We start from the raw sequence: 24,987 nt of genomic DNA on the forward strand, positions 1-24,987 counted from the left end.
ATATTTTTGCTTGAACAAAGTGATTGCACTTAAGTATATTTTTAATGTATACGTTTTAATATTTCACTTTTGACTTTTACACCCTAAAACAAATATCTGTACTGACTCCCACATTGAACCTCATGGCTGACAATCGAGTTCAGTCTGAGCAGCACGAGATGAGGACGACTGTGAAATATGAGGGATGTGGTAAAGTGGAGAGCAGGATGACGACGTGAGGTAGAAGAAGAAGATTGATGGCGGCCTTGCCTCTCTTTCCTCGCCCGGGGGCCGCTGCGCTCGCTCCGCTCGTTGCGCTCGCTGCGGCGTGTCCGGGCGGGCTCCAGGCGTATCCAGGTAAAACTGGTCACCCGAGTCTTCGCCTTCATCTTCAACCGCCCTTTGGCTCACCTGCCCCCGGGACACACCGCCCCCACATGACATTATGTTGCCCCCCCCCCCCCCCTCCATCTGGCCCAACAAGCACAACAGTTGAATTGAGTTTACACAAAGGCCACTTTCTGCTGCCAAGCAACTTTTTGGATTTGTCCTCTTTGCCAACAAATGAAACAAAATGTCAACTTTGGCGTGTAAGCTGGGAAAAGCCAAAAGGCGAGCGGGGCGGGAAGAAAGAAGCCGCTTTGCGCTGACATGGCCGAGCAGCCGAGAGTGACTGAGCTAGTCGGCTGCAATGCAAACACAATGGAGGCAATGAACAGCCCCCCGCCCCCCCCCCCCCCTCCCAACCAGTTAGTCCACATGGAGGACCCGCCGTTGGAGCCGGGCACCTGCCTCGGCGTAAACGCACCGTCTGGCTTGGCCGTGGTGTCGACAGGCGCCGCATTCCGGCTTTTCATCGGAGCTTGGCCCGCTTACGCAAGAGCAACGCGAGGCGAGGCGCTCTCTCGCATTGCTCGGGGGCTTTCTTCTCATTCTGTGACTATTCTTGCTCAGTCCGACACATCGGAAGACCTTCCTTGCACCACCGGAGAATGTAAAGACGTGACATGCGCTTATCACAGGCCCGAAGTCTGAAAAGCTGAATGGCGTTAAATGGAGCGTGGCCTACCTAAGATTGCAAAGTCAAAAAGAAGTCCGAAATAATCTGGGCCCACCGCCAAATATGACAATTTTTTCTTCTTGTGTGATGTTGGTGGTTAGCGCCGAGCTAGCTCGTTAGCACCACGGGTGAAAGATTGACAGCTAATAACGAAGGTGAGAAGGATAATTGAAGCAGTCGACTCGGCCCGGGGCGACAACGCGCAGCAGAGGCCAAGTATTTCCCGCAACGGGCTTTTCTTGGCTCAATTTTGCAAATCGACAACATGGGATTGGGGTTGAGCCTTTTGGTCTCTACCCGTTGGACGGCTGCGCGGCATTCCCGTCCAAGCGCTCCGGTTCAAGGCGGCGGCGGCAAGTCGCAACGCATTTGGTGTCGGGCAAGTCGAGTCGGGAACCACGAGCGTCAATGGCATTTATTTTCCAATCATTTGATTGTTGGTTGTAAAACGCCAACCCTGATTGACAAAACTTCAACTTTCATCTTTTGTTTTGTTTCTGACTTCCAACATCCGGTTGGCGAAGGGTCGAGACCATGGCATGTAACCCTGCGGCCATTTTTTGGCTTGATTACTCTCCCGTCCAATTCCTGATGAAATCTCGCAACAAAAGCAGTCATGCGCCACAATATTGCCTTCCAGTGTCAACAGAGCCAACGCTAACCTTCCAGCCCGCTAGCTTGTAAGCAAAAGGCTGGCTAATGATAAGACCCTCAAAACCGCTCGCCTCTTGTTTCATTATCGTAAATTTTTGGTTCCTGAACATTCCTGGTAGCTTTATGGAGAACTTGAGTAAACGTCGTCCTCGAAACTGCACACTGGTCTTTCTATACTGAGTTCCTGACAGTTCTTTGGTTGCTAGCATAGCCATGTAGCCTACTATCATAGCCAAGTAGCCTTTGGAGGCTTTAAGATCTCGACCACTTGAAAGTTTTGGGCCTTGCTGTCTCGCAGTTGTGCCTCATAGCACTTGTGCTAATGCTACGTTAGCCTGCTAGCTTTCCAACTTGCGTTTCCGTTGTCATTGGAGGATTTACGGCACCAGAGAGAGAAGCAGCAGCAGCAGCAGCAGCAGCAGCAATGACAGTTGCAGCCATGCAAATGTTTGGAGGGCGGCGGCAGCGCCAGGTGAGCCGCAGTTGGGGCCCCGGGCTTGATGACACGGGGGCCAATCAGTGGTACAAGATGGCTGCCGCTGTGTTTTTTTTTCTCCCCTACACTCATCCATCAACTTCTCATGTCAACAACCTGTCACATTTTACGACGACGATGTCACGTTAACTTTTGGAGAAAACTCGATGGTGACGTTGTCTTTCAAATCCACTTTTTGTGAGGACAACTTTTGTTTGGTGCTTGCAGACATTTTTCTTTGCGAGGTGAACATTAAGCGTGCTACTTTGGTGGTCCTTCACAAAGAAGGAAGATTTGATATCGGATTTACATTTCAATCGGAGAACTGGCTGGCTAGCGGATGCGATGCTGGGCTCCTTTGATGCAAAGCCCTGCGAGCGGCATACTTTCAATCTTTAAGTCTCGTTTTTCGCATCACAAGCTCGCTTTGCGCGTCTTTACGAGGGTTTAGGCTCGTCATCGGCGAGGCCGTCCAAGAAGCCTCGGGGGCACGTCGCTAAACGAGATAATTATCTTTTATCTTCCGTGTCGTGGCGGGAGATTACGGTTGAAATTTACGATTGTTCGCTAGACAATTGAAGTTGGTCGTTCTGCCCCCGACAAGCAGCGAGGGAACTCCCACAACGGCGGCGTGCTTCAGCCTTCAGGTCTTTTCCCAAACCACAATCAAAAGAATCAAGATGTAATCCACTCAATTCTTTTTTCATCGCCTCCATGCCTGGAAATCATCTCGGCGTGCTTTGTGCGCATTTTCGCACGCAAGGAAATGCTGATTGGATTTTTTCTCCCTCCCTTCAAACTTTTAGACTCAAAACAACATGGAGGGACAAACATGCGGTGCCCTCCCCAGGCCCCGCCCACTTTGGCGGTTCCCACCTAAGCGCGCCCACCCGGCCGGCGGTTGTTTGATTTGCGAGTGTTTACACGTGCACTTCCCGTGGAGCTTTTTCCCGTCACCCAAAAAAAGGACGGCTCGGGATCACAAGGCTAACATGTCAACAGAGATTAAACTAGTTTTATTATTTGGAAAGAAGGGGAGGGGGGGAGCAAAGGGGAGGGGGGGGAGAGCAACTCGCTAAGGTGGGCTGTACCAAACAAAAAGCAACCCCCAAAAAAGCAGCCATATTTTACACGAGTGATTATTATTATTATTCCATTTTTACAACCATTCAGTCTGCATAACATAAAGAAATAATTCTACATCTTTGTTTCTTTCGTATTTTTGGTACTCTGATTTTTTTTTTTTTTTTTACATACAAATAACAAATACAGGAACTTTTTTTTTCACAATGCATATCATCATCTGTCAGGTTGTGTGCGTGCATGTGTGTGTGTGTGTGTGTGTGTGTGTGTGTGCGTGCGCGTGTGTCAACACAAACCAACAGGCCGAGACTTAAAGCACATCCAAAAATAAAAGCAAAAGCGTTCACGTTGTCTTTACACGCCGTCGCCTCTTCGTAGCCTTCTTCGAGTGTCCCGTTTTGTTTTTTGTTTTTTTTCTCTCATTAGATGTATTTCATACAATTTGTACAAAGGTCCTGTCAAACAGGTACGAGACCAGCCAGGAAGTCTTTTCAGTCAGCTTTTTAGATTTTGTACACAATTGGAGAGAGAGATCCTTATCCGAGGAGGGTCGGAGTCAGCTTCCGCCTTTGATTTTACAAAAATAAAATCAAGCAAGCCAAGACGTCTGCGGAGCTCGTCCGTCATCCGGGTCACGCCGGATTCTTCTTCTTGGCTCTTTCCGCTTGAGTCCAAAAGGCTTCTTCACGGCAAAACGTTGCCAGACCTTCTCTCGGGAAGTGAAGAAGCCTTTGGGACGGAAGCGTCCGGGCGCCGGCCGCCTTTGAGCCGGGCCTAGCCCATGGCCGTCACCATGCTGGACGGGTGGTGGGGGGCGAAGGAGGGGTGCATGGGCGTGGGGGTGCTGAGCATGTGGCCCGAGTGCGAGAAGGGCGGGAAGGAGGACATGTGGCGGGACAGGGCGGCCGGGCTGAAGGAGCTGCTCTTGTCCATCAGGCTCTTGGAGAAGTCGTCCATGCCGCCGTCCTGCAGGGATTTTTTGCTCTTCTTGGACTTGCTGGACATCTTGCGGTTGCGCGTCTGGATGCCTTCCTTCTTCATGGTCAGAGGTCGGTTGATCTGCTCTCCACACACCAGACAAAAGGAGGGCAGGTTAGTATGATGGCGGCCATCATGTTAGCATGAAGAGAAGAAAAAAAAAAAAAAAAAACTTTCTCGCGTGTGCGCTGAAAATCAAAGAAATGCTCCAATGGCTTTCCCGAGTAGATTGCTTTTTCCAATGGAGTGTCTGGTTGGTGCCAGGAGGAAAGAAACGAGGGATGGGGTTGTGGGGGGGGGGTCTGCCTGGCAGCCGCCGCCACCACGGGCCAAGTCCTCCTCGACCGCGTGGCTTTCTCGTCCCGGCTGCCATTCTGCAGTTTAGCCGGCAAGAAACGAGATGATGGAATTTGGGCTGTGGGCAGGATTACGGAGGGGGGGGGTCTGCGGATGAGGCCGACTGGCTCCCTGATCTTTTCCGAGCGTTTCTTCTTCCCGGGGAAATGGGAGCAGGGATTTCTTTCTGGCTCTGGCGTCGGCCGCCAGAAATATTTTTTCGCTGACTCCAAAAGCGGAGCGGTCGCCGTGATTACTGCCGTGCCCCCTCGCCAACCCCCCACTACCGCCGCAACCATGATGTGCTTTCACAGGCTGACACGTGACTCGGGTTTGAATGACTTATTTCTGCTTCCCCGGTGGACCGGACCTCAGCTCTTGGACGGCATCCAATCGGCCGACCCGGTTAACTTCTTAGCGAGAAATGACCTCACCCTGGTCGCCAGTCGATGCCAGATGACCGATATGCAACTGACGTTAATGCAGCTGTTAACAATTCCAATCAATGCTAATTGCCGTTAGCCCGTCCGTCAATGGCGTTTCACATGAGACGATAGCATTTCACCGTTGACTGAATTCTTCCCACGAGCAAACCATTTAGCGGCACCTGGTTGGCACCTCGTGATTATGATTGTCGCCCGATTTGATGGAAATTGACAGCTTTTTGCGGCCAGCGACTCCCCGGGGGATGTGCGGAGATGACGAGGGAATAATATGGCGGTCAGATAGAGGGAAGGGAAAAAATGAATGGGATTTTAATTAAGCGCCTTCTTTAATATTTGCAAGCGCTGGGATTTACGGCGGCTGCCAATAAAATCATTAATTCACTTTATCAGCCGCAGCTCTGCAGGGACAATTAGCGCTCGGGGACGTGAGGGGAAAACAAAGATGGGGGACGGGAGGAAGGTGACTCCTGTGTGTTAACTTTGTGCTGAGAGCCAACGTGCATTTTGTTTTGGGTGAACTTACATTGTGCAGCTTGAAGTAGAGTCCGCAGGCGTTGCAGACGGGGTCGCCGTTGGCGTTGCGCCTCCACAACGTGGTGGTGGTCGTCTGGCAGTTGGCGCAGGACGTACCCGCGCGCCTGGCCGCCGACTGCAGGCATGCGGGCGCAACCAAACACAAACACACAGGCCACCGTGAGTGGGCGCGTCGACACCGAAACATGTTTCCGCCACCCCGCCCCCCCAGGCCCGGCCCGACGTTTGAAACCAAGACAGTGGGGAGGAATGGGGAGGGAACACGCAAACAGGAGCAGATGGAAACGCGCCGCTTGGCAGGGAGGGGAGGGGAGGGGGCTAAAAGTAGCACAAGTACAGAAGAAGCATTTCCTAAAAGTGGAGATAAAAGCGCAGCCTTGACACGCTGCAGCCAGTCAATCTGATTAAATGTCCTCCTCCAAAAAAAAAAAAGGTGGGGGTCACATTTGGATGCAAGTGCTTATTTTAGTGAGGTGCATGTGGATGGATTTAGCTGCTTGACATTGATGTTCTAATCTCTGCACTCCCCCTCTAAAAAGAATCGATCGGCAGTCAGGTGAGCGAGCGCGAAGGCCCGCGCCGCGTCTTCTCCTTTTGCATCCAAATGCGACCAGCCCACTTTTTTTTTTTTAGCAGAACCGCTCGGAAAACAAGCGCAGCAGTTCCAGCTTGCACAACTCTTATCTCACATCCTGCACACTTTTCCTGCTCTTGGGCGCTACCTAATGTAGATATATACATGGGGGGGGGGCTCGAAGCTATAAGCTCAAATCGAGGGTGTCCAACGGCGACGTCAAGCGGCCCGAAATTTAGCCTGGAAAATGGACCAGGCTGTGAGCTACAAATCCAGGGGTCGTGACCTTTTGTCGACATGCTCGGAAACTAGGGAGAAATTTATTTGTAAATTTCAATGTTTGCTTTGAATAATTGAAATTGTTGAGAAGCAAATTGTCAGCGCTTTGAGCAAAAACCATGTGAGACATTTTTGGTTTGTATGATTTCTTTTCCGTGTGGCAAAAAAAGATTTTTTTTTAAAAAATAATTCAGAATTCTTCCAGTGCTCTTATGTTTGCAACAAAGGCCGATTGTCAAAACGCCAGTTGAGCTGCACTTGACAATATTGCCTTTGACTTTTTTCCCCTGCGCTCTTTTTCATTTCTTCATGTAATCTTTTTGCACTGTATTATAACGTTTGGACACCCCTAATATTCAAACATTTGATTTAGAATGCAGGCCTGCACGACAGTGGCAAGAAGGACCAACGACATGACTGTAGCGGCCGTTGCTTGATTTTTTTTTGGGTCCCAAATCATCACGGTGATAATAATAATAACGATAATAATAATAATAATAACAGTGCAGTTTTTTTAGGATCTTAAAGCAGAGACCTGCACTTGTCGAGTCAATTTCCTGCAGCTAATAGGCCTACTTCTTCCTGGAGAGGGAAACAGACAGAGAGAGACAGACAGAGAGGGAGAGAGAGAGGGAGAGAGAGACGCAGATGTCATCAAGAGGGGCCTTGGTGGCGCGTGCACGTACCAGCCGCCGCTTGGGCTTGATGAGGGGCCGGTTCTGGCCATTCATCTTGTGGTACAGGCCGCAGGCGTTACACAGATAGTGGCCCGTACCGTCCCGTCGCCATAACGGGGTCGACGTGGCGCCGCAGTTCACGCACTCCCGGCCCTCTGCGCGCACGCGTGCGGGACCCACACAAAAAAAAAAAAAAAAAAAACACACGCACACAAACGCCACGGGTCAATTGCGCGCGCAACAACATTTGATCACAAAAGGCAAACAGGACATGCAGCACAGCACTTCTGTGAAAAGCAGCGGCACTTGATTTATTTTTTGGGTCAAATCGGAAAAATACGCGCAACTCCTCGAACGCGCAGTGAAATATTAATCTGTGTAAAAATAGGATTGTCGTTTCGCAGCATGAATTAAAATGGGATCGAGCGTGTGCACGTGAAGCGAAAGCTTTAGGGCGCGCTGCACGCGCGCGCTGACGTCGTTAATTTAACACTTGAGCCAATCTCTCTTTTTTGCTTCTATTATTGTGCAATCGAATCAACGTCGAATTTGCCCGCTTTTGCACACATGGCAACAAAAAGTGTTATTAGCAGGAGGACGACATCTTTAAATGCACATGATCCCGCCCCATTAATAATAATCCCAATGATATGCATCGACTAATCCATCCGATTTTAATCTCATTACCAAAGTCAAATGAATGCGGCGCCGATCTGCTTAGACGATGACGCGTTTGGTGCAATTGTTGCGTTTGGCGTGCACCCGTGCGCGCGCGTGTGTGAGATGCAGCAAGAGTGAGAAGCGAGGGAATGTGAGGCCTACCTGAACACGACCTTGTTTTTGGTCTTGTTTTGGAACCATAAGTAGAAGAGGACCCACCTATCAGGCTACTTGGTGGGAAGAGGCCTGGCCCGTAATCGGGGACATAAGGTGGTGGGTAAGTGGCGATGGGGTGGTGGGCCGCCGCCGTCGTCGAGGGGCCCTGCCCCAGCGCCGCTGCTGCCGCCGCCGCCGCCGCCACCCCGCGCCCGTGCGCCGTCTCCAGTTTCATGCTGTCGCCCAGCGTCACCTGGTACTTGACGCACTCTTTGTCCTCCAGGCGCGGGCCGCCCCCGCCCGAACCCGGCGTGGACAGGCCCGGGTCCGGGGACACGTCCTTGGGCGGGGTGGGCGGGAATGTGAACAAGTGCGGACTGGAGTGGCCGCCGGACAGCGACGACGACGACGACGATGACGAGGAGGTGGACGAGGTCGGCGGGTAGACGGAGAGGGCGCCCGGGGAGCCGTGGTGGTGGTGATGGTGGTGATGGTGGTGCAGCGGGTTCTTGGGGAAGGGACTCAGGTTCCACGGGGACGCGCCGTGGTGCGCGCCGATGCCTTTGCCACCCGCGGCCTCCAGCCACGGCAGCGAGCCGTGCAGCAGCGACGGTCGGCACACTTGGCTGCCTGCGTGCGTGCGTGCGTGCGTGCGCGCGTGGTTGCGTGCGGGAGACACGAGAACGCAGCCGTCAGCAAAGAAAAGCGCAGCGCAGCGCAGCGCAGCGCCGCGCCGCGAGAGCGCACATGCACACAGGCTGGCTGGCACCTTTTGTCTTCCGCGCACCGAATTCGGATGCATTTTGTCGTTTGTCCTCAATCATTTCGCGCACCTCGTATTTTCTAGTCAAGTGAGCACGAACGTGACAATACACATGAAATGTTGCTCATCGATTTTTTATTTTTTTTTAACTGGGCTCAATAAACGCACGAAATGCTGCTTTCTTACGTCCTTGGATTTTTCAAGCGCAAATACGTTACGAAACACCAACTTTGCCTTAAAAAAATAATTTACTTTAAGTGCAACTTCAAAAAAAAACATAAACACGTTGTTCATTTTAGTTGTTACAGGAAGAAAACAAAACGTTCTGTTGGCGGTCGGAGAAGTGCAAAATGTATACAATTTAGAAAAATTCCAAGAAAACCTTTTCAGTTTTTTTCGCTCTCTCATCAAATATTGTAAAGGTTCCTAAAATTTTGACGTCTCATGTATGTGTGCCTCCTTAGTTGACGTCTTTTAAAAATACAATTTTGAACAGGCTGCAATTAAGTCCGCTTGAAATGAACACTATAAATAAGTGCGCAGAGCGATTACAATGATTTCCTCCCTTCAACAAACTTCACTTTGACACCCAAAATAATTAACAGACACATGATTTTTTTCCCAATGTAAAAAACAAATAGAGGTGCACATTGTGCAACCTCCAGAGCAGCTCCGATGCTTGTCGCCAATTTCCCAAGCGGCAATATATTTATTATTCGTGCAGCTGAATTTTGCTTTTGCTTTTTCTCGCCGCTGTGCGTGTGTGTGCGTACGCGCTCGCTCGTGTACTTACTGTGCGGTGGCGGTGGGTACCTCTGCACGGCCCGCACCGAGTTGCCGTAGTAGGGAGAGACGTGATTGCCCTGGGCGTCGATATTAAAGAGTACATCCACATCGTCGGCCAGCGGGTACTGCGCCGCGTCCATGTAGGAGTGGCCCAGGCCCGGATGGTGCCCGCCGGGGTGCTGCTCGTTCAGCACGGCCGGGTGCGGGTGGCTCATCCAGCGGGGCTGCTCCGCGCTCACTTCCATGGCGCCTCCGCTGCCGCCGCCGCCGCCGCTTCTCTTCCCTCTCCTCCTTCTTTTGCAAAAGTTCGCGCTTGGTGCGGCGTTAACAACAAGCAAACAATCCCGTTTTGTGTCTCCGGCACCTGCGTCCGTTTAAATCCACAAGCGTCCCACCTGCGCACATAGACAGAGGCGGTTAACGTCCCGCCCGACACGCACGGAACGAGGCCATACGTCCAACATGGAGAAGGCGCGCCGCGCGGGGAGATCCTCGAGTGGGCCGCAAACAAGGCAGTCTCGAGCTGCTCTTTTTCTTTTGGAATTATTATGATTTTTTTTTTTTTTTTTTTTTTCGGACGAGTACGTTTCGTTTAGCTACTGTTTGAGTCTTCCGACGAAGAGGTGACGAGGTGACGTGCACTCAACAGGTTCGCGTGCCTAAAAGTGACCGGAACGCACCCAAGCGGCGTGTTGCACCCACTCGGGCCTCCCTCCCTCCCTCTCCCCCTTTCTCGCTCACTCTCTCTCTTTCTCTGTGCCCGCCCCCCTCCCTCTCTCTCTCTCTCTCTCTCTCTCTCTCTCTCTCTCTCTCTCTCTCTCTCTCTCTCACACTGAAGGCATTCTTTCCGGGTGGCGCCAGGCGGCTCAGTGCAGCAGACAGCTGCGGCGCGACGCAACTTAAGGAGGGTCCGCGCGCGTATGCATGCATGCACGGGTGGGGAGGCAGCCCCCAGAAAAGTGGGCAGGGCTTTTCCTAATTGAATTGGAGACTTTGGAGTGTCATTTGAGATGAACATGAGCGGGAGAAACAACAAGGAAGAAGGCAGCCCGTGCGTAAAAGTCAAGTGGCGGTGGTGACGGCGGCGATGGCGCATGCGCGTTGCCCCGCCGTTGCGCGGTCATGTGACTGCTCAAAGCCGCTGGGCCCCGCGTGCCCGCGCAGAGCCATCAAGTTCAAGCAGGGCCCCGCGAGTACGCGCAAGGCAGCTGCACACCAAAGAGGCGAAACTCATCCTGCAAAATGAGTCCAGTTTCCTTGCCAAGGTTTCATTTTGGCAGCCTTTCATTGAAATAATGGCGCCGTGTGCTCTTTGTCCATCCTCCACCTCAAATCTGCTTTCAGAGCATCCCAAAAGCAAAACAACAAAGAGAAAGAAGACAGGAGCGAGTCACGTGGCGTGGCCGTAGTTTACGACAAATGTTGTTCACACTCAAATTTGAAAAACAAAACATTTATCATGTTTTTGTGTTTAAGATGACAAAGAATCAAATGTCACCATAAATGTTCACATTTCAAATTCGCCTTTAAATTAAACGTATTTATGTAAACATGTTTCCTTCCAATAAATACTTCCTCGCCGAGTGTCCAACAAGCAGACAAATACAAATAAATACGTGGTTGTGTCACTGACGGTGGCATCGATCGGAAATACGTCAACAAGGAGGAAAAAATACAAAGTGTGCTCATTTAGTCCAAATGGGTTTTTAATTTTTTTTTTAAATAGCCCATTTTTGATTGAAAACATGCTATTATAGTTTGAAAATTTTGCACGAAAATATTCCCCCCAAAATTATAAATCAAAATGCAAACATACATCAACAGTAAATTTAAATCCGTTAAATTGTTACATGGGTCTCTAAACGAACGACAAATACAAATGAACACATCACAGAAAATGGAAACACACACACACAATTGTTATTTTGTGTGTGCATCTCTGTGAGAATTTAGCCGTGACGTCATATCAGTCCCGGAAGTGAGGGGAGAGGCAATCCTGAAAATATTCCGATATGATGAAGCAGCAATCACGTGACTGATCGTTTGCATTACTGTTGCCCTCCGGGCGTGACGTCACATTTAACGCTCAGAATATCATCATCAGAAAAGGCGGCACTCGTAATCCGGACTACTAATCTGGATTATATCACACACAAACACACACACGCACACACACGTTAATATTATTAATTTTACACCCTTTGTGTTAAAAATTGGACCGACCCAGGAACAATTTGTTGGGTTGTTTTGGACAAAGCAAAAAAATTTAAAGGTGTAATAATCTTTGTTTTATTTTTGTTTTAATCTGACGTTTGCTTCATTTTCTAACATTTGCGTGTGTGACAATTTAAGACTCGAGTGCAACGTTGGCAGCATGGGATGAAATGTTGGCAATAAAGTGAAAACATATACACGCGCGCGCCGGCCCGCACGATATATTTCTGATCTTTTTTTGTGTATTGAACAATAAAAAGGTAGATCAAATGTAAATGACGTCACAAGTCATTTAAACATCACATTTCGTGATGTTCAATTTGTTTTGGAGCAAAATTTAGAATTGGCGCGCGATTTAAATTATTTCCAAATGCACGCAGCCTCGTTCAATCGAAAATTGAAAGCATGCAAAATAAAATGAAAGCAGAGTGTGAAGACGAAGAGACAAAACCATTTCAAGACGTCCAAGAAAAACTAGCAAGAGACTGCTTTCTTTTTTTTCCCCTCGAATGATTTAGAAAACGTTTCATTTTCAGCAATTTGACAAAAACATCAGACCCGCGCGCACGCGCAAAAATGAGATGCACAACGACGTTTCATAAAGAAGCTGCGTGGGGTGCGGGCGTTTTTTTTTTGTTTTGTTTTTTTAATTGACGCTGTCAAAAGGGCACAAAGAGTGCACGGACGGACGCGCAGAGCAGACCAGAGCAGAGAAGACAAGATGCAGCAGCCGCAGCCGCAGCCGCAGCAGCTCACACAAAATGGACGCATGCAGCCAGAGCAGGTAAGGAAGCGCCAACAATGCAAATAAACTCATAAATAAATCAACACAAAAATAAATACAAAACTACACGAATAAATGAGTCCCAAATCAAATTCCTCAAATGGAAGAAGGTTGGAATTTGGCCCCTTTTGGCTGCATCCACGTTGCAATTTGCCGCGCGTCACGACCTCATACGTCATTAGCGACCTCGCTCCGATTCTACAACACGCAGCGTTCATTAGCCATCATTTCACATTGCAACATTTCACGAGTTGAAAAAGTGGACGAGCCATAAGGGATCGACGCGTGCGTGCGTGCGTGCGTGCGCGCGCGCGCGCGGAGGGGGGCAGTAAAAGAATGATGCATGACGTCATGGCCTTTATGAGCATGTGAAATATGAATTGCCGGAATATTGACTGACCTGCTCCGCTCGGATGAGACGCGCGAGTGACCCGCCGATGCGCGCGCAACTCACAGAATAGAAAGAAAGAGAGAGAGAGAGAAAGAGAGGCGCGTGCCCGTGCGCGAGCAGAGGGGGCACGCACGCGCTTCCGGGTTTCAGCGCGTCGATATTTCTGCAATCTACTTTGCATCGATTTCTGCTTTTATCCACATCATTTTCCCTCGTTTTCTTCCTTTTATTATTTTATCTTCTTCTTTTTAACATTGAATCCATTTTTTTTCTATTTCCATGCTTATTTTGTATTGTTATTTTTATTTCGTATTTTCATTCCACTCTCCTGCCAGTTTTCCTTTTCCTATTTTAATCATTTGTTTTGAATATTTGATTGATCCCTTTTTCCTTTCATTTCTATTTCTCATACTCCTTGTTTCTTTTCTGATCAATTATTTAGAAAAAAAAAGCATATTTATTCTTCCATTTTGTCATTCTTCAATTTTTTTTACGTCAACATTTTATTTCTTCCTCTCATTTTTCACTTGTTTCTATTTAATTGTTCTCCGTGTTCCGTCTCAATCTTTTTCCTGTTTGCTGTCTGCGAGTGAAGCGCGCGCGTCTTGGCGGACAGGCGAAATAAAAGTGAAAATGATGATGGGGGACGTCGGGGTTGGGCTGGGGGTGTCACTGCTGATTGGAGCAAACAAGCAAACAAAACCCGTGACGTCACAGCCGCAGACGCAAGCGCTTTGCAACGGACTGTTGAGTCATTTGGAGAGTTGCTGAGTGAGCTTTTGGATCCCCCAAATCGAGCAAATGCCCCATTAGAATGAACTTGGGGTTTAGAGGGGCAGTATGACGTCACCAAGGGACATTTCCCCCCCTCCAAAAAAATCACGACATTCTATAAAGATAACATTTTCCAGCATATTCTATTGTTGCGAGTGCTTGCGCAGCGTTTCAAAAATATTCGGGGTAACAGAGGCCAATTAGGTAAGAAGTTTAAATGACAATAAAATAATAATAATAATAATAATCAATTGATGGGGGTGGAAAGCTTTCGTCTTGTTAACATCCCCATATAGAAGCTCAAATCGACTCATTCTATAGTTTAAAACCAGATTTAGCATTTTGGCCTTCAGTGGTTCCTTTTGGATGGATTCGAATCTCTGTGGGGAGAATTGTGACGTCACTGTTAACGCTTTTGCACGTGCATGGGGCAAATTTGACATGCACGTTGAATTGTTTTGTTTTTTATCGGGCGAGAAATACGCGCACAAGTGTGCGTGCGTGTTTCGTGCTTTTTTCCGTGCACGTCAGGACCGAAAAAGAAAAGTCAATGAAGCCTAAAGTGGAGTCAAGTGACGAAGTGGCTCCTCCTTTCTCCTTTTCTTTCTCCTTTTTCATTCATGCGCCCTTCGTTGCACGCGCGAGGCCTCTAATCTGAGTTTGAATTTTTCATTTGCGGAATTAACCATCGCAGGTTGCAAAATCGGATGACTAAATAACACCGGCGAGCACGCGCAGTGGCGCGCACGAGTTTTCATGAATAAAGGGCTTATTTTGGGAAGGGGGGGGCATTAAAGGAAAGCACATCACACTTGACTCGTAAAAACGATTAATTTCAGGGGAAGCTGCGTTATTCGCACACAGAAATCATGTCCATCAAGACATGAATTATTATTCGAATTAATGAAACACAAATAATGATCTATACGCACGCGGTAGAATAAAAAGACTGGGAATTAATGAAAATGAAAATAACTAAATAATAACAAATTCGTTCGACAAAAATAAAACTAAATATTTTATCATAGAAGAATGATGGAGACAATCAAATAAAATGACATGTGCAGATTATGATAAATACCTCAAATTAAAATAATTGGAATTCAATGACATGCAATAACTGATAAATACATATAAATGAAATAATTGGGGGAAAGACTAATACATTCACTATTATCATTATTATTATTATTAAAGCATATCAACCACGACTAAATAACACAATATAAACATTAAATTAAGATAATAAATAACAGAAATTTAATAACATGTCTGTATAAATTCGTCTACCAACAATAAATACATTATTTAGGAAAATTATTATGGAATCAGGATAACATAGAAATAAAAATGAAAGCAATTCCATTGATAATGATGTAGAGACATTTAAGAAATATGAAATATCATCATAATGGAAGCAGAATAGCTACAAATCAAGAAGGTAGGGATAAGTGTCCAACAGCTTCCTCTTTTGTTTATTCAAAAAATAGCTCATATATTTTCCGCGTGACTCCAACCCGAATCTCGCCATTTTGTTTTTGAGCGTATTTATTTGTCAATTCGGTGCGAACGTGATGGCGGCAATTAGGCGCGCGCACGCCGCGCTTCTCTGTTGAGCGCGCGCAGGCGAGCAGGCGCGGAGGCGCGCGCATGCAGGCAAGCAAGCAGACAGGCAAGGCAGGCAAGCAGGGCCGGCGTCTGCAGGAAAGAAAGACGTGGCCAAAAGGGCCCGCGGGCTTTCTAATGATTGCCAAGAAGAAGCGGCAGCAATCGTTATCTGGGCCGTGCACACGATGCGCTTGTTTTGATTGCATCTAAAAATGCATCACAATGAGCCTGCACGCCGCGCGCGCGTGCACTGCCAAGGCCGTCCCGCGTGGGGCCCACCAATGCTTTTTAGCAGCTTTAATTGCCAAAAGAGGGGGGAGAGAAGGGGGGGGGGGGATCTGATAAAGGGAAGGAGGAGGAGGGGGGGGCGTCTAATCTCTCCCGCCAGTCTTGCAGCGCGTAATTAGTGTGTCAATTTCAACCTGAAATTAACTGCATCGACCTGCCATCTCGCACCAGCCATTTGGATCATCATTTAGTTCGCATCGTTCATCAAGCCCCCAAAATATGCAACACCCCCACCTTCACTCATCAGCCTCTTAACATTCATCTCTTATTCCTCCATTATGACTCACAGCTTTTTGTATCCTGGCAACCATCAGATGGGTATCACGTCCAAATAAGGGGGGGGGGGGGGCGTCCATGTCAAACAAACAACCCCCCCCATGATAATCCAGGAGTGGGTGGCCCCGAGTAGCAGGCGAGAAAATCCTCATCTCTGATGTCGATAAAAAAAATAAAAAAAGACAATAATAGGGCTAATACTGGCGCCTTCCGTTGGGCAATATTTTGCAACAGCAGCAAACACAAATAACATGCGCCATTTAGTTGGCGATGACACATCATCAAGTCCTGAACTTGCTGCATATGCAAAACTTCAAGCTGCATGCTGAGGCAATATTTGTTGAGTTTGCACCAATTAGATTTGTGTCGTCGAGTTGGTTCGTGATTTTATGATCGCGCGGCAGGTGGAAAGTGAGGTCAAAGGTGAGCCGAGGGGTTCATCTTGGAACGAACTGACTGGTTGGTTTCCAAGATTCAGAGGAGAACTTGCGGATGGCGAGCCACTGGCTTGTCGTGTTCTTGCAGAAAGGCGACTTTTGATTGACAGCCCGTCGGCGGGATCACGTTTAATCCGCGCCTCTCCGCAGCCTGTCGGGAACTCATTTCTCCACCGCGAGATGGGGGACTCAGATGGTTGCCACGGCGACAGAGATAGCGCTGAGCCATTTCCATGTTTCTGGCCAAGGGGGAGGGGCGGCGCCGGTGGGCGGCGCCTCCGCCGCAAAGGTCACGCGGCGTGTCCTCTGCCACGCATTTACGGAGCTGACCACCAAAAACCAGGGCAGAGTCGGAAGCAGCAAAAAAAAAGATCCAAAACAAGTTGACGATGAAAACATTTTGTTGATCTTATTTTTCTTTGAGGGTGTTTTTTTTCCCCCCTTTTTTCCAGGTAAGGAGGGTTGCCACAAAGCGGGCACACTCCGCCAGTCTGCGTGCGCGTGATAAACACAAGCCGAAGGACGCCCGGCCGGGCGAGCGAGCTAACGGCGGCTAATGATGCTAACGGGCTATCTCGGCGCCGCACATTGCGCAGCCTCGCAGGGAATATTCAAATATCGGAAACTTGTCCCAATGTTCCAAGTGCCCTCAGATGCCGGCGACAAGCTGAGCAGGCGAGGATGACTTTGCATCAAATTACAAAACACACAAAAAAAAGAAAATGACTTCCTTGCTAACTTTGGTCATGAATGACATTTCCCCAGGGAGCTTTAAAAATTGCAGAGAGTAAAAGAAGAAAAAGCTGCCAGAGAAGTAGATACTCAAGTTAAAGACAGAAAATATTTCAATTCCAGCATGCTGCCCCGAGAGCGGCTGCGTGGCTGCGTGGCTGTATGGCTTGGCCGGCCGGCCTCCTTGCAAGCAAAACAACAGCTGCAAGATGAAAATTCTCCACGTTAGCAACATGCTAACTGCTTGGCATGGGAAACAAAACATTGCCTTCTTCGCGGCGGGTTCGCCCTGGCCCGCTTTAGCGCAAAGAGCTAGCGTCTGTCTCTACTTTTGATGCTCCTCAACTCACTCGGACGGTTTCCCTGCCTTAGCGGAGGTGCTTGGCGTATTTACAGGAAGCTCCTCTGTCATTGTGGCACCAAGGCAACACCTGCCGCCACAGGTAAGGCGTGTGTGTGAATGAAATGGGAAGGCGTCACTCAGCGCTTTTGACGGAAGCTTCTTTTGGTGAAGGAATCAAACGCTTCCTGCCTTTCAAGTCCTCCCTCATGCAGGTGAAGGCAGGCGGCATCCGGGACCAAGACGGCGAGTCCAAACACGGAGCTTTGCCCCCAATGCCACCTACGCTGGCTGAGAAAATAGCGCCAAAGCAAAACACGGCGCTTCTGGGCTTTTCGCTTCTGCCGGAGAACGGAAGAATCGTCGTGGACTTCAAAGCGATCCGTCAATCAAGGAGGAAAAGTTGACAATGCAGATATGATGACAAGCACATGCGCTTTTTGGTTCATGCCTCTCCTGGGGCCGTAACGGACACCGCGCCGGCGGTGGGGGGCCACGAGCCGAGCGGCCCGCTGCGAGGGGCTCGTTCCGCCGCCGGTCAGCGGGTTAAGTGGCGCGCAAACACTGCAGCCATTCACGTGGAGGGGGGCGGGTGTCCAGTCTCTCACATATGGATGGACGGGGGTAGCTGGGCCAAAGTTGAACTTGGCTTTTAACGTTCCTCCTGCGCCGACTTTGCCATCCCCCAGCGCGTCCGTCACGCCGACCCAGAAAGAGACGGCGGTCGGTCGGTCGGTCCCGGCGGAGGACGGCGTCGGCCGGGCTCCATCTGGGCGCATGTGCGTTTGTGTCTTTGTGCCGCCTGGCTTTTGTCTCCCGCCTGATCGCCTCTAATGCCGCAGCACTAATTGTTTAACACAGAAACACATCTTTTCTCCCTTTAATGTTTTTGTCGCCATTGTCAGCCGAGCATTGATGACAAAACCTTTGTGGATTTGCCGTCCCGCCCCCTCCTCCCCCAGCCAAAGAAAGGCACAAAAAAACGTCAACATCAGCAGAAAAAGCAGCGATGTCTGGCAACTTGCATCATTTCGCCAAACAAACAGTGTGAATAGGGTGTTAGCCGGCCTATTAGCATATACACACAAAAGGCCCGTGTGTGCGCGCCCGTCTCGGAAATAAAAGGAAAACACACACGCGCGCAAAAAAAAAAAGCGCCACTCGTTACTCTCCGCTAGCCGTGACGGAGGTTTCTCAAAGAGATAAGGCGGCGGGTAAACATGTGATCGCGGCAGATCCAATCAGCTCAAACAAAGGCCAGATGCAACGGAGACGGCCAGAAAGGATGCGCAGGCAGGCGCAGGCGCGCGCACAATCACGCGCCTCTGTAGGTACGGCGGCGGCGGCAAAAGTGGAGGAGCGCTCGCCTCTTATCATTTGCATCATAATGCGCTAAGCGCTTGACAAAGTGCCTTACCTTCAAGAAATGTGTCACCGTTGTCGCCGCCGCCGCCGCTTTTCATCGCCTTTTTCCGTAGGAGGCGGAACGAGGCCGACGCCGCGTGCGCAGGTGCGCAAACAAACGCCTTCCATCCATCCATCCATCCATCCATCCATGCGCTCGCTGGCTCCACTTTACTTTCTTTGCTCCGAGTTTGCTGCAAAACACAAATGACATCAAACACTAACCTGCTGCAAGTCCAAAGTCAACTTGCAAAATGGATACGTGACGTCATTTTCTGGAAACAAAAGAAAAGTTCCGTTGCATTTTCTCCATTTGTTTTTCGGTTGCTAGCATTGCGCTAACGACGCGGAATAACACTTAGCCGTTTTTCCTATCATGCTTTAATTGGCCGATTAATTCCACTTTTACGTGACATTTCTGCCTACAAATCTTGTTTTTGCCGCACTTGTCCTGTTGCCAAGGTTACCACAAAGACTGATTAATCCCAACCAATCGTATTTCTTCTTTTTTTACGAGCCGTCTAGCTGACAGGAATAAAGTTTATTGTGATTATTATTATTATCATTCTGGAGGCATGAAACATTGGAGGACACATCCAATGACACCCCCCTTTCCACCTTCCTCCCCAGGAGGCCTCTGTGCATCCCAGATAAGACCTCCTCACAGGGGGACAGGAGGAGGTGGGTGGGTGGGTAGGTGGGAGGATTCGCGGGGGGTGGGTGTGGGTGCTCCAGGGTCACCACAATGGCCCGCTCACGATAGCGCTATCAGCTTATGCTAATCAGCAGCTAAGTGTTTTCAGGCCGCTCCCCGTCTACTTAACCTGCGCCGGATCACCAGGAGCTCCTCGCTCTCCTTCACAGAAAAGAGGAAGTGGACGCTCTGGTTGGTTCTAAATTGATTAATAGCGTCGCAAATTGATGTTAAGAACCATCGGCTGCACTTTTTGGGGGGGCCTTTGAGCTATTGTTCCAGTCAGAATGGGCAGCCTTTTGTTAGCCTAGCGCGTGGGGCGCCACCTCTGCCAGATAAAGAACAAGACGTGGCGGCGACCTTAACCGTCTTTTCTGATAAACTTACGGCACCAACGTGAGATTTAGATTGAAGAAAAAAAAAAAAAAGGCTTTTCTGTCAAATGATGATTCTATCAAATATGACAAGAGTCTCCGCTTGCACCAGCAAATTCAATTTAAATGCACGTTTACAAGGTGGGGGAAAAAAATGAAGGAAATGATGCTTTTTCTGGGGAAGAAAAAAAACGTTGATTAGCATTGCTAATGTTTTTTTTGCTTAGCAGTACACCAAGCGGTGAGTTTGCCCAAGTTCCAAAAGTGACTTTTGCCGCACCAAAGTGGTCGGCGAAGACGCTCCGAGTGGGCAAACACGCTTTGTTTGGACGGCGTATCTGCCTGGGTCGCCGTCTTCCCGTCTGTTTGGATAGCCAATGCGACCACAGCGAGGTGAGGTGAGGCGAGGCGAGGCGAGGCGAGGCGGGGGAGAAAGGGGGGGGGGGGGGGGCCGTGAGGTGCACAGATAGTGCCGGCGCATTGTGGTCCGGCGGGAAATGTATTATGGACGGATTTGTCCACTTGTATGTAAAAGCGCACGTCCTTTCACCTGAACTCATGGAAGGTGCGTGGTAAGCCCCTTACACGCCGCAACTCCAGCCAGCCAGCCAACGGCGGCGGCGCCTAATCTTTGCCGATTCAGCTCCGTCCTCGCGTAGCGCTCGGCCCGGTCGCTGATAAGGCCTGGTTTTTTTTATTTTCCTCCTTGCAGAGCAGCCTAGCAAAAAATTAAAGTGATCAAGAGATTTAGAATTCACTTGGATGCATGTGACGGCGCAAAGATTGAGAAGAAAGAAAAAAAAATCTGAAATCAAGTCTTACTAGCAAGGACGTAGCGCACCGGCAAAATACTTTTTGTCTTTTTTGGCTCCGCCCACGAAGACAAGCAGAAAAGCTTTGCAAAGACGTCAAAGTTTTTCTGAGGAGGAGGACCAGGTGAAGGACTTTGTGGGATTAGCGGGCGCGATAGAGATGACGCCACTGATTTCCTTGTTCTTTTTTCCAAGACGACGAGGCTGCGAGATGCAATGTGTACCTTTTGGCGGAAACATCTCGCGTGGGCTGGCGAGCTCTTAATCTGCCTTGACGCCATCTACCTTGGAATAAAGACGCTGTCAGGCCGGCCACCGCCAAGGAGGACCGCCACGCCCGCAGCCGACAAGATGGGGAACGGCAAAAAAAAAAAGTCGCATAAAAATGGAGATATTAGAGCGGATTAAGAGCGAGATTAAAGAAAAACAACACATGTCCTTCCTACAACTTTTTGCTGGGCTTTTGCGGTCAGTCCTCATCCAAATGTCTTGGTGAAGCAGCATGTTGGTTGTGTGTGTGGACGCATATCAGAGGATTCCTCTCACCAGATAAAAAAACAAAAAAAAAAAACAGCACCTGGGCCAAGATATGCCGGGCTAATCTGCAACACTTATCACGCCGCTAATATGAAGGTTTTCCCAAAGCCTCCAGGAACACACAAAGCCGTCCGCCAAAATGTGCCAGCCCAAGATACCGAGCGCACGCACGCACACACACACTTATGCAGAGGTCCGCACGCACATGTGATCCACACGCATGTAAGCACACTCACACATAGGATTGCCTTACCTGGATAAATAAAGGTTGAATTTAGAAAAAAGTCCAATCACACAAAACATGACAGAGATGCTCCCACCTGCGCCTATTGAGGCAGGCAGGCCGGCGATGGCGGCGATGGCGGCGATGGCGGCGGCAATGGTGGCGGCAATGGCGGCGGCGGGCGCTGCGCATTGTAAATAGTCTAATCTATATGGTAATGGCCTTGTCGGCGACACGGCGACAACGGCCGCCAGATAACATTGTGACTGGAGGCCTTCCATGGTAATTGTTATCAAAGGTTATTTGGGATGACACGCTCGCTCCTCCTGATTGGCCGCCCGCCGCGCTTATTTACGATATGAATTATGATAACCGTCGTCGCGGCAACGGCCGGGCCAGTCGGGCCGGCCGGCAGATACGATAAATTGCCATCGTTAATCACGCCGCTTTGTTCCGGCCCCAATATTACTGCGCCTTTTTATTTAAGAATGCAGATTTGTCATCCGTCCGCCCACCAAAGCGCACTGACGACATTTTACACGGTGACATTTTCATTTGGGGAACCTCGTTTGCGTTCTTGAATCCCGCCTGGCCGACATTTAACTTCTCAAGGGTCTCGTCCCATTTGTTGCCTTCAAAAACCCGTCCACTAGCGTCTACTAGCATCCACTAGCGTGCATTAGCATCCACTAGGCCTGCGCTACTTTCCGTTAGCCTGTCAAGCACCTTTCGCATTATACGTTAGCATGGAGCTAGCGGACTCTTTGCGGCTCTCATCTATAAAGTAGGTCCGGATGACACGCCCACTCACGCAACTTTAGGCCGACTTGTGCGGAAGCTTTGAATAATTGTGCCGCAATATGAGTCGGCCGCGATTAATTGCCTGAGATAAGGATTGCCTCGCACTCCGCTCGACGCCTCAGCTTCCGTAATTCGGGCCGGAAAGAGACGGAGAGAAACTATTTAAGTGACCCTGTCATCTCGGAGCGGCGCCGTGGCGCTCCTAATTACTGCACAATAACAAACGCGCAGCTCATTTAGCTGTGACGAGCGGCTGCAATCAGCACTTCTATGAATAACTTAACGGGGGGCGGGGGGGGGGGGGGTCATATTTACACTCGCATTAGCCCAAGACAATATGCCTCACCTCTAGATTACAGCGCATTCAGGTGATGGAAACAAAACCACCAATGACACACACACACACACGCACACTTCCCTAATCTAGTGTCCAGCAATTGTGTGTGTGTGTTCTTGTTTATACGTTAAACATGGACCCATACATACATCGGATGTTTTGCGCTAAACATATAAAAGTCTTCATGGTGTTATATTAAAATGTCTCACACATGCACGCACATACACACACAGCGAGACTGGTGTGTCAGAGGGCCGCCAAGCAAAGAAAAGAGGAAAGTAGGATGAAGACGGCGCCGCCGATGACGAGGAGGGGCACCTGGTGCGCACTTGACACCGAGCTAATGGCCAATCCGGAATTGATAGCGTAATTTACGAGGGTGCCCGAAGGCCCCGCCGCCTTTGAAGCGCTCCCAAATGTCGACTCAATTATTCCTTAAATGAAAAAGAGACAGAATTCAATTTGAGCGTTTCATATGGGAGATAATCGGCAACATTTCATGATAGGCGGGTCGCAGAAGAAGAAAAAGTCATTTGAGGAAGGCCCGGCTTCTTTTTTCTTTTTCATTCTAGGCGGGGAGAAACGTTGTTGATGGTTACATCAGCGTTTCTGCGGCAGCCATTATGACGGCGGCGGCGGCGGCGGAAGCGGAATCAATTTGGCACAATAATAGTCTTCATCAGCGACGCTAATGATGTACGACTTCACCTGCGCCCGTGTGTGCCTACGCGCCATTCATTCCTCGCTCACGTCGGCGTGTGAATAAAGCGCTCGCCGTGTTCGGCGCTCCTCGCTCCAACGGCGTTGGAATCAAACGCACCCGCTCGCCGCTTCTTCTTTGTATGTGGACAGCCTGACCGAACTGGGCGTGAGTGAAGACTTTCAAGAGCGACGACAATATGCTACTTTTCAATACGTGGTGTTCAACTCCAGGCCCGCGGCATGGCGCTTGACTTTCTTTACGGCCTGCTCTCCCGTCTGGGAGCTGCTCGACGGAGCGTAAAAAAAAAAAAGGTCCACGAGCAGCCTTGATGGGATTTGTGCATCTCCGGGGGCGTTCTCCCCGGCGCGCTACCGAGCCCGGGCGACATTCCTTCACAGGTTCACTGGCAATGCTCAAGTGGTCGCCTCTTAACGGCCCCCTAATCACTCACGGACGTAATCGCCGGCCACTTTGAAGTGATCGACAATTTGCCGTGTAACACGAGCGCCTGGTCGCCGCCGCCGCCAGACAGATGGCAAGATAGCCCGGAGAATCTGGCGGGCTAAGTCGGGGCGACCCAGAGGTTGCGTGGGGGCCTTTTTAACGCCCTAGGTGCTAAACAAAACAACTTTGTTGACAAGCAGCATGAACGATGACGTGGACGGAGGTCTGCTCCGCCGCCGCCACAACACGCGTGGACCGGCACGTACGCAACGTGTGTGTTTATTGTTTACGCTGCTGCGGGTGGCGCCAGGCCCTGGAAAAACACTTTTAGCTGCGTGTGTGCGTGTGCGTGCGGTTTTGTAATCGCTATCAGACGCCCTCATCGCCACTTGGGGAAATGGGACGGGGGTGATGTGGGGTAAAAGGTATGTTATTCCACACGGGGGGAAAGAAGGTACACTGTGGACAAAAGTATTGGGACAAAGCTCTTGAACCTGGCCGCTCAACAATGAGCAGTTTTGGCCCTCAGCGCTTCGCTATTGACCTCAAGGCTCAACCCGAGCCTCCTTGAATTTAGCAGGTCGCACCTTGTGTCTTACTAACAACATTTGGATTCTTAGTACGCAAACGGGGGGGAAGAAAATGCCATGTTGCGGCAGCGCCGGCTTATCTTGTTTACACAAAGGCACTTTCTCAAAGGCAAACCGTTTTCTGATAAGAATCGTCCATGCGGACACAAATGGATGCATATTAGAGGGATGCCATTAAAGCGCCCACCCCTTCCTCGTCCTCCTTCGCCGGGAATACCCTGTCGATGATGTACACTGGCAACCGAGCGTACGCATATGGCGCCTTAGCGCTACTTTTAGCACCTCACTCGCCACTCGAGCAGCACCTGAGAGCCACAAGCGGTCACCAGGGTGGCGAACGTTGCGAGCCATTTCAGGAGCGGTTGCGGCACTTGATTGCCGAGAGTGGCGGGTTAGTGACGCCTGAGGTCACCAAAGGTCACCAAAGTATCAGCTGAGGAGTCAATTCGGCAGCGTTTGAAGCAACAATTTGAGTGCTTTGTCAACTGGCGGTGTTGCCGCTCGGTGTCGTGTGTCCTAATGGGCCAGGCTTTGGTGCATTAAAGGGGCCAAGCAACACAGCGAGCCTGCCCCCCCTCCTTGATGGGTCACGACCCCAGCCAGAGTGTCATGGGGTCGGGTCAGGTCAGGCTAACGTTATTGCCGTTTATTTGTCTAATTTTCCGTCAAATGCCGCCGTCTGCCTCTGATCAAGATGAGCGGATTACTCCAGTTGGGGGGGGGGGGGCAAAGCGCTGGGAAAAAAAGCCGACTGCTTCAAATTAGTCTGTAAAAATAATCCCGC

General features: G+C 49.8%; 1 protein-coding gene and 2 long non-coding RNA genes across 9 annotated transcripts; 1 reads left to right on the plus strand and 2 right to left on the minus strand.

The window, feature by feature from the left end:
• Positions 1-3,293: 3,293 nt before the first annotated feature.
• On the minus strand, positions 3,294-10,177 carry gata3 (GATA binding protein 3). Of its 7 annotated transcripts, none has more exons than XM_037243525.1 (6): positions 9,448-10,171; positions 7,955-8,521; positions 7,174-7,230; positions 6,934-6,980; positions 5,535-5,660; positions 3,294-4,310 (listed from the first exon to the last, which is right to left on the minus strand). In XM_037243525.1, exons 1-6 carry the CDS (start codon positions 9,683-9,685, stop codon positions 4,026-4,028), a joined length of 1,320 nt encoding a protein of 439 aa, XP_037099420.1. In that variant the 5' UTR covers positions 9,686-10,171; the 3' UTR covers positions 3,294-4,025. The 7 variants fall into 7 exon arrangements, with proteins under 7 accessions (XP_037099420.1, XP_037099418.1, XP_037099422.1 ...); XM_037243523.1 differs by having other exon boundaries at positions 7,898-8,521; XM_037243527.1 differs by lacking the exon at positions 7,174-7,230.
• Positions 10,178-12,320: 2,143 nt separating this feature from the next.
• Positions 12,321-16,950, plus strand: LOC119117336. The gene is made up of 2 exons (XR_005096497.1): positions 12,321-12,438; positions 16,665-16,950. It is a non-coding gene; the product is annotated as an uncharacterized LOC119117336 (long non-coding RNA).
• A 1,683-nt stretch (positions 16,951-18,633) lies between these two features.
• LOC119117491 lies at positions 18,634-23,423 on the minus strand. The gene is made up of 4 exons (XR_005096534.1): positions 23,383-23,423; positions 23,175-23,319; positions 20,307-20,474; positions 18,634-18,882 (listed from the first exon to the last, which is right to left on the minus strand). It is a non-coding gene; the product is annotated as an uncharacterized LOC119117491 (long non-coding RNA).
• Between the last annotated feature and the right edge of the window lie 1,564 nt (positions 23,424-24,987).

The sequence above is a fragment of the Syngnathus acus genome, chromosome 23 (assembly GCF_901709675.1).
Source record: "Syngnathus acus chromosome 23, fSynAcu1.2, whole genome shotgun sequence".
Classification (NCBI taxonomy): Eukaryota; Metazoa; Chordata; class Actinopteri; order Syngnathiformes; family Syngnathidae; genus Syngnathus; species Syngnathus acus.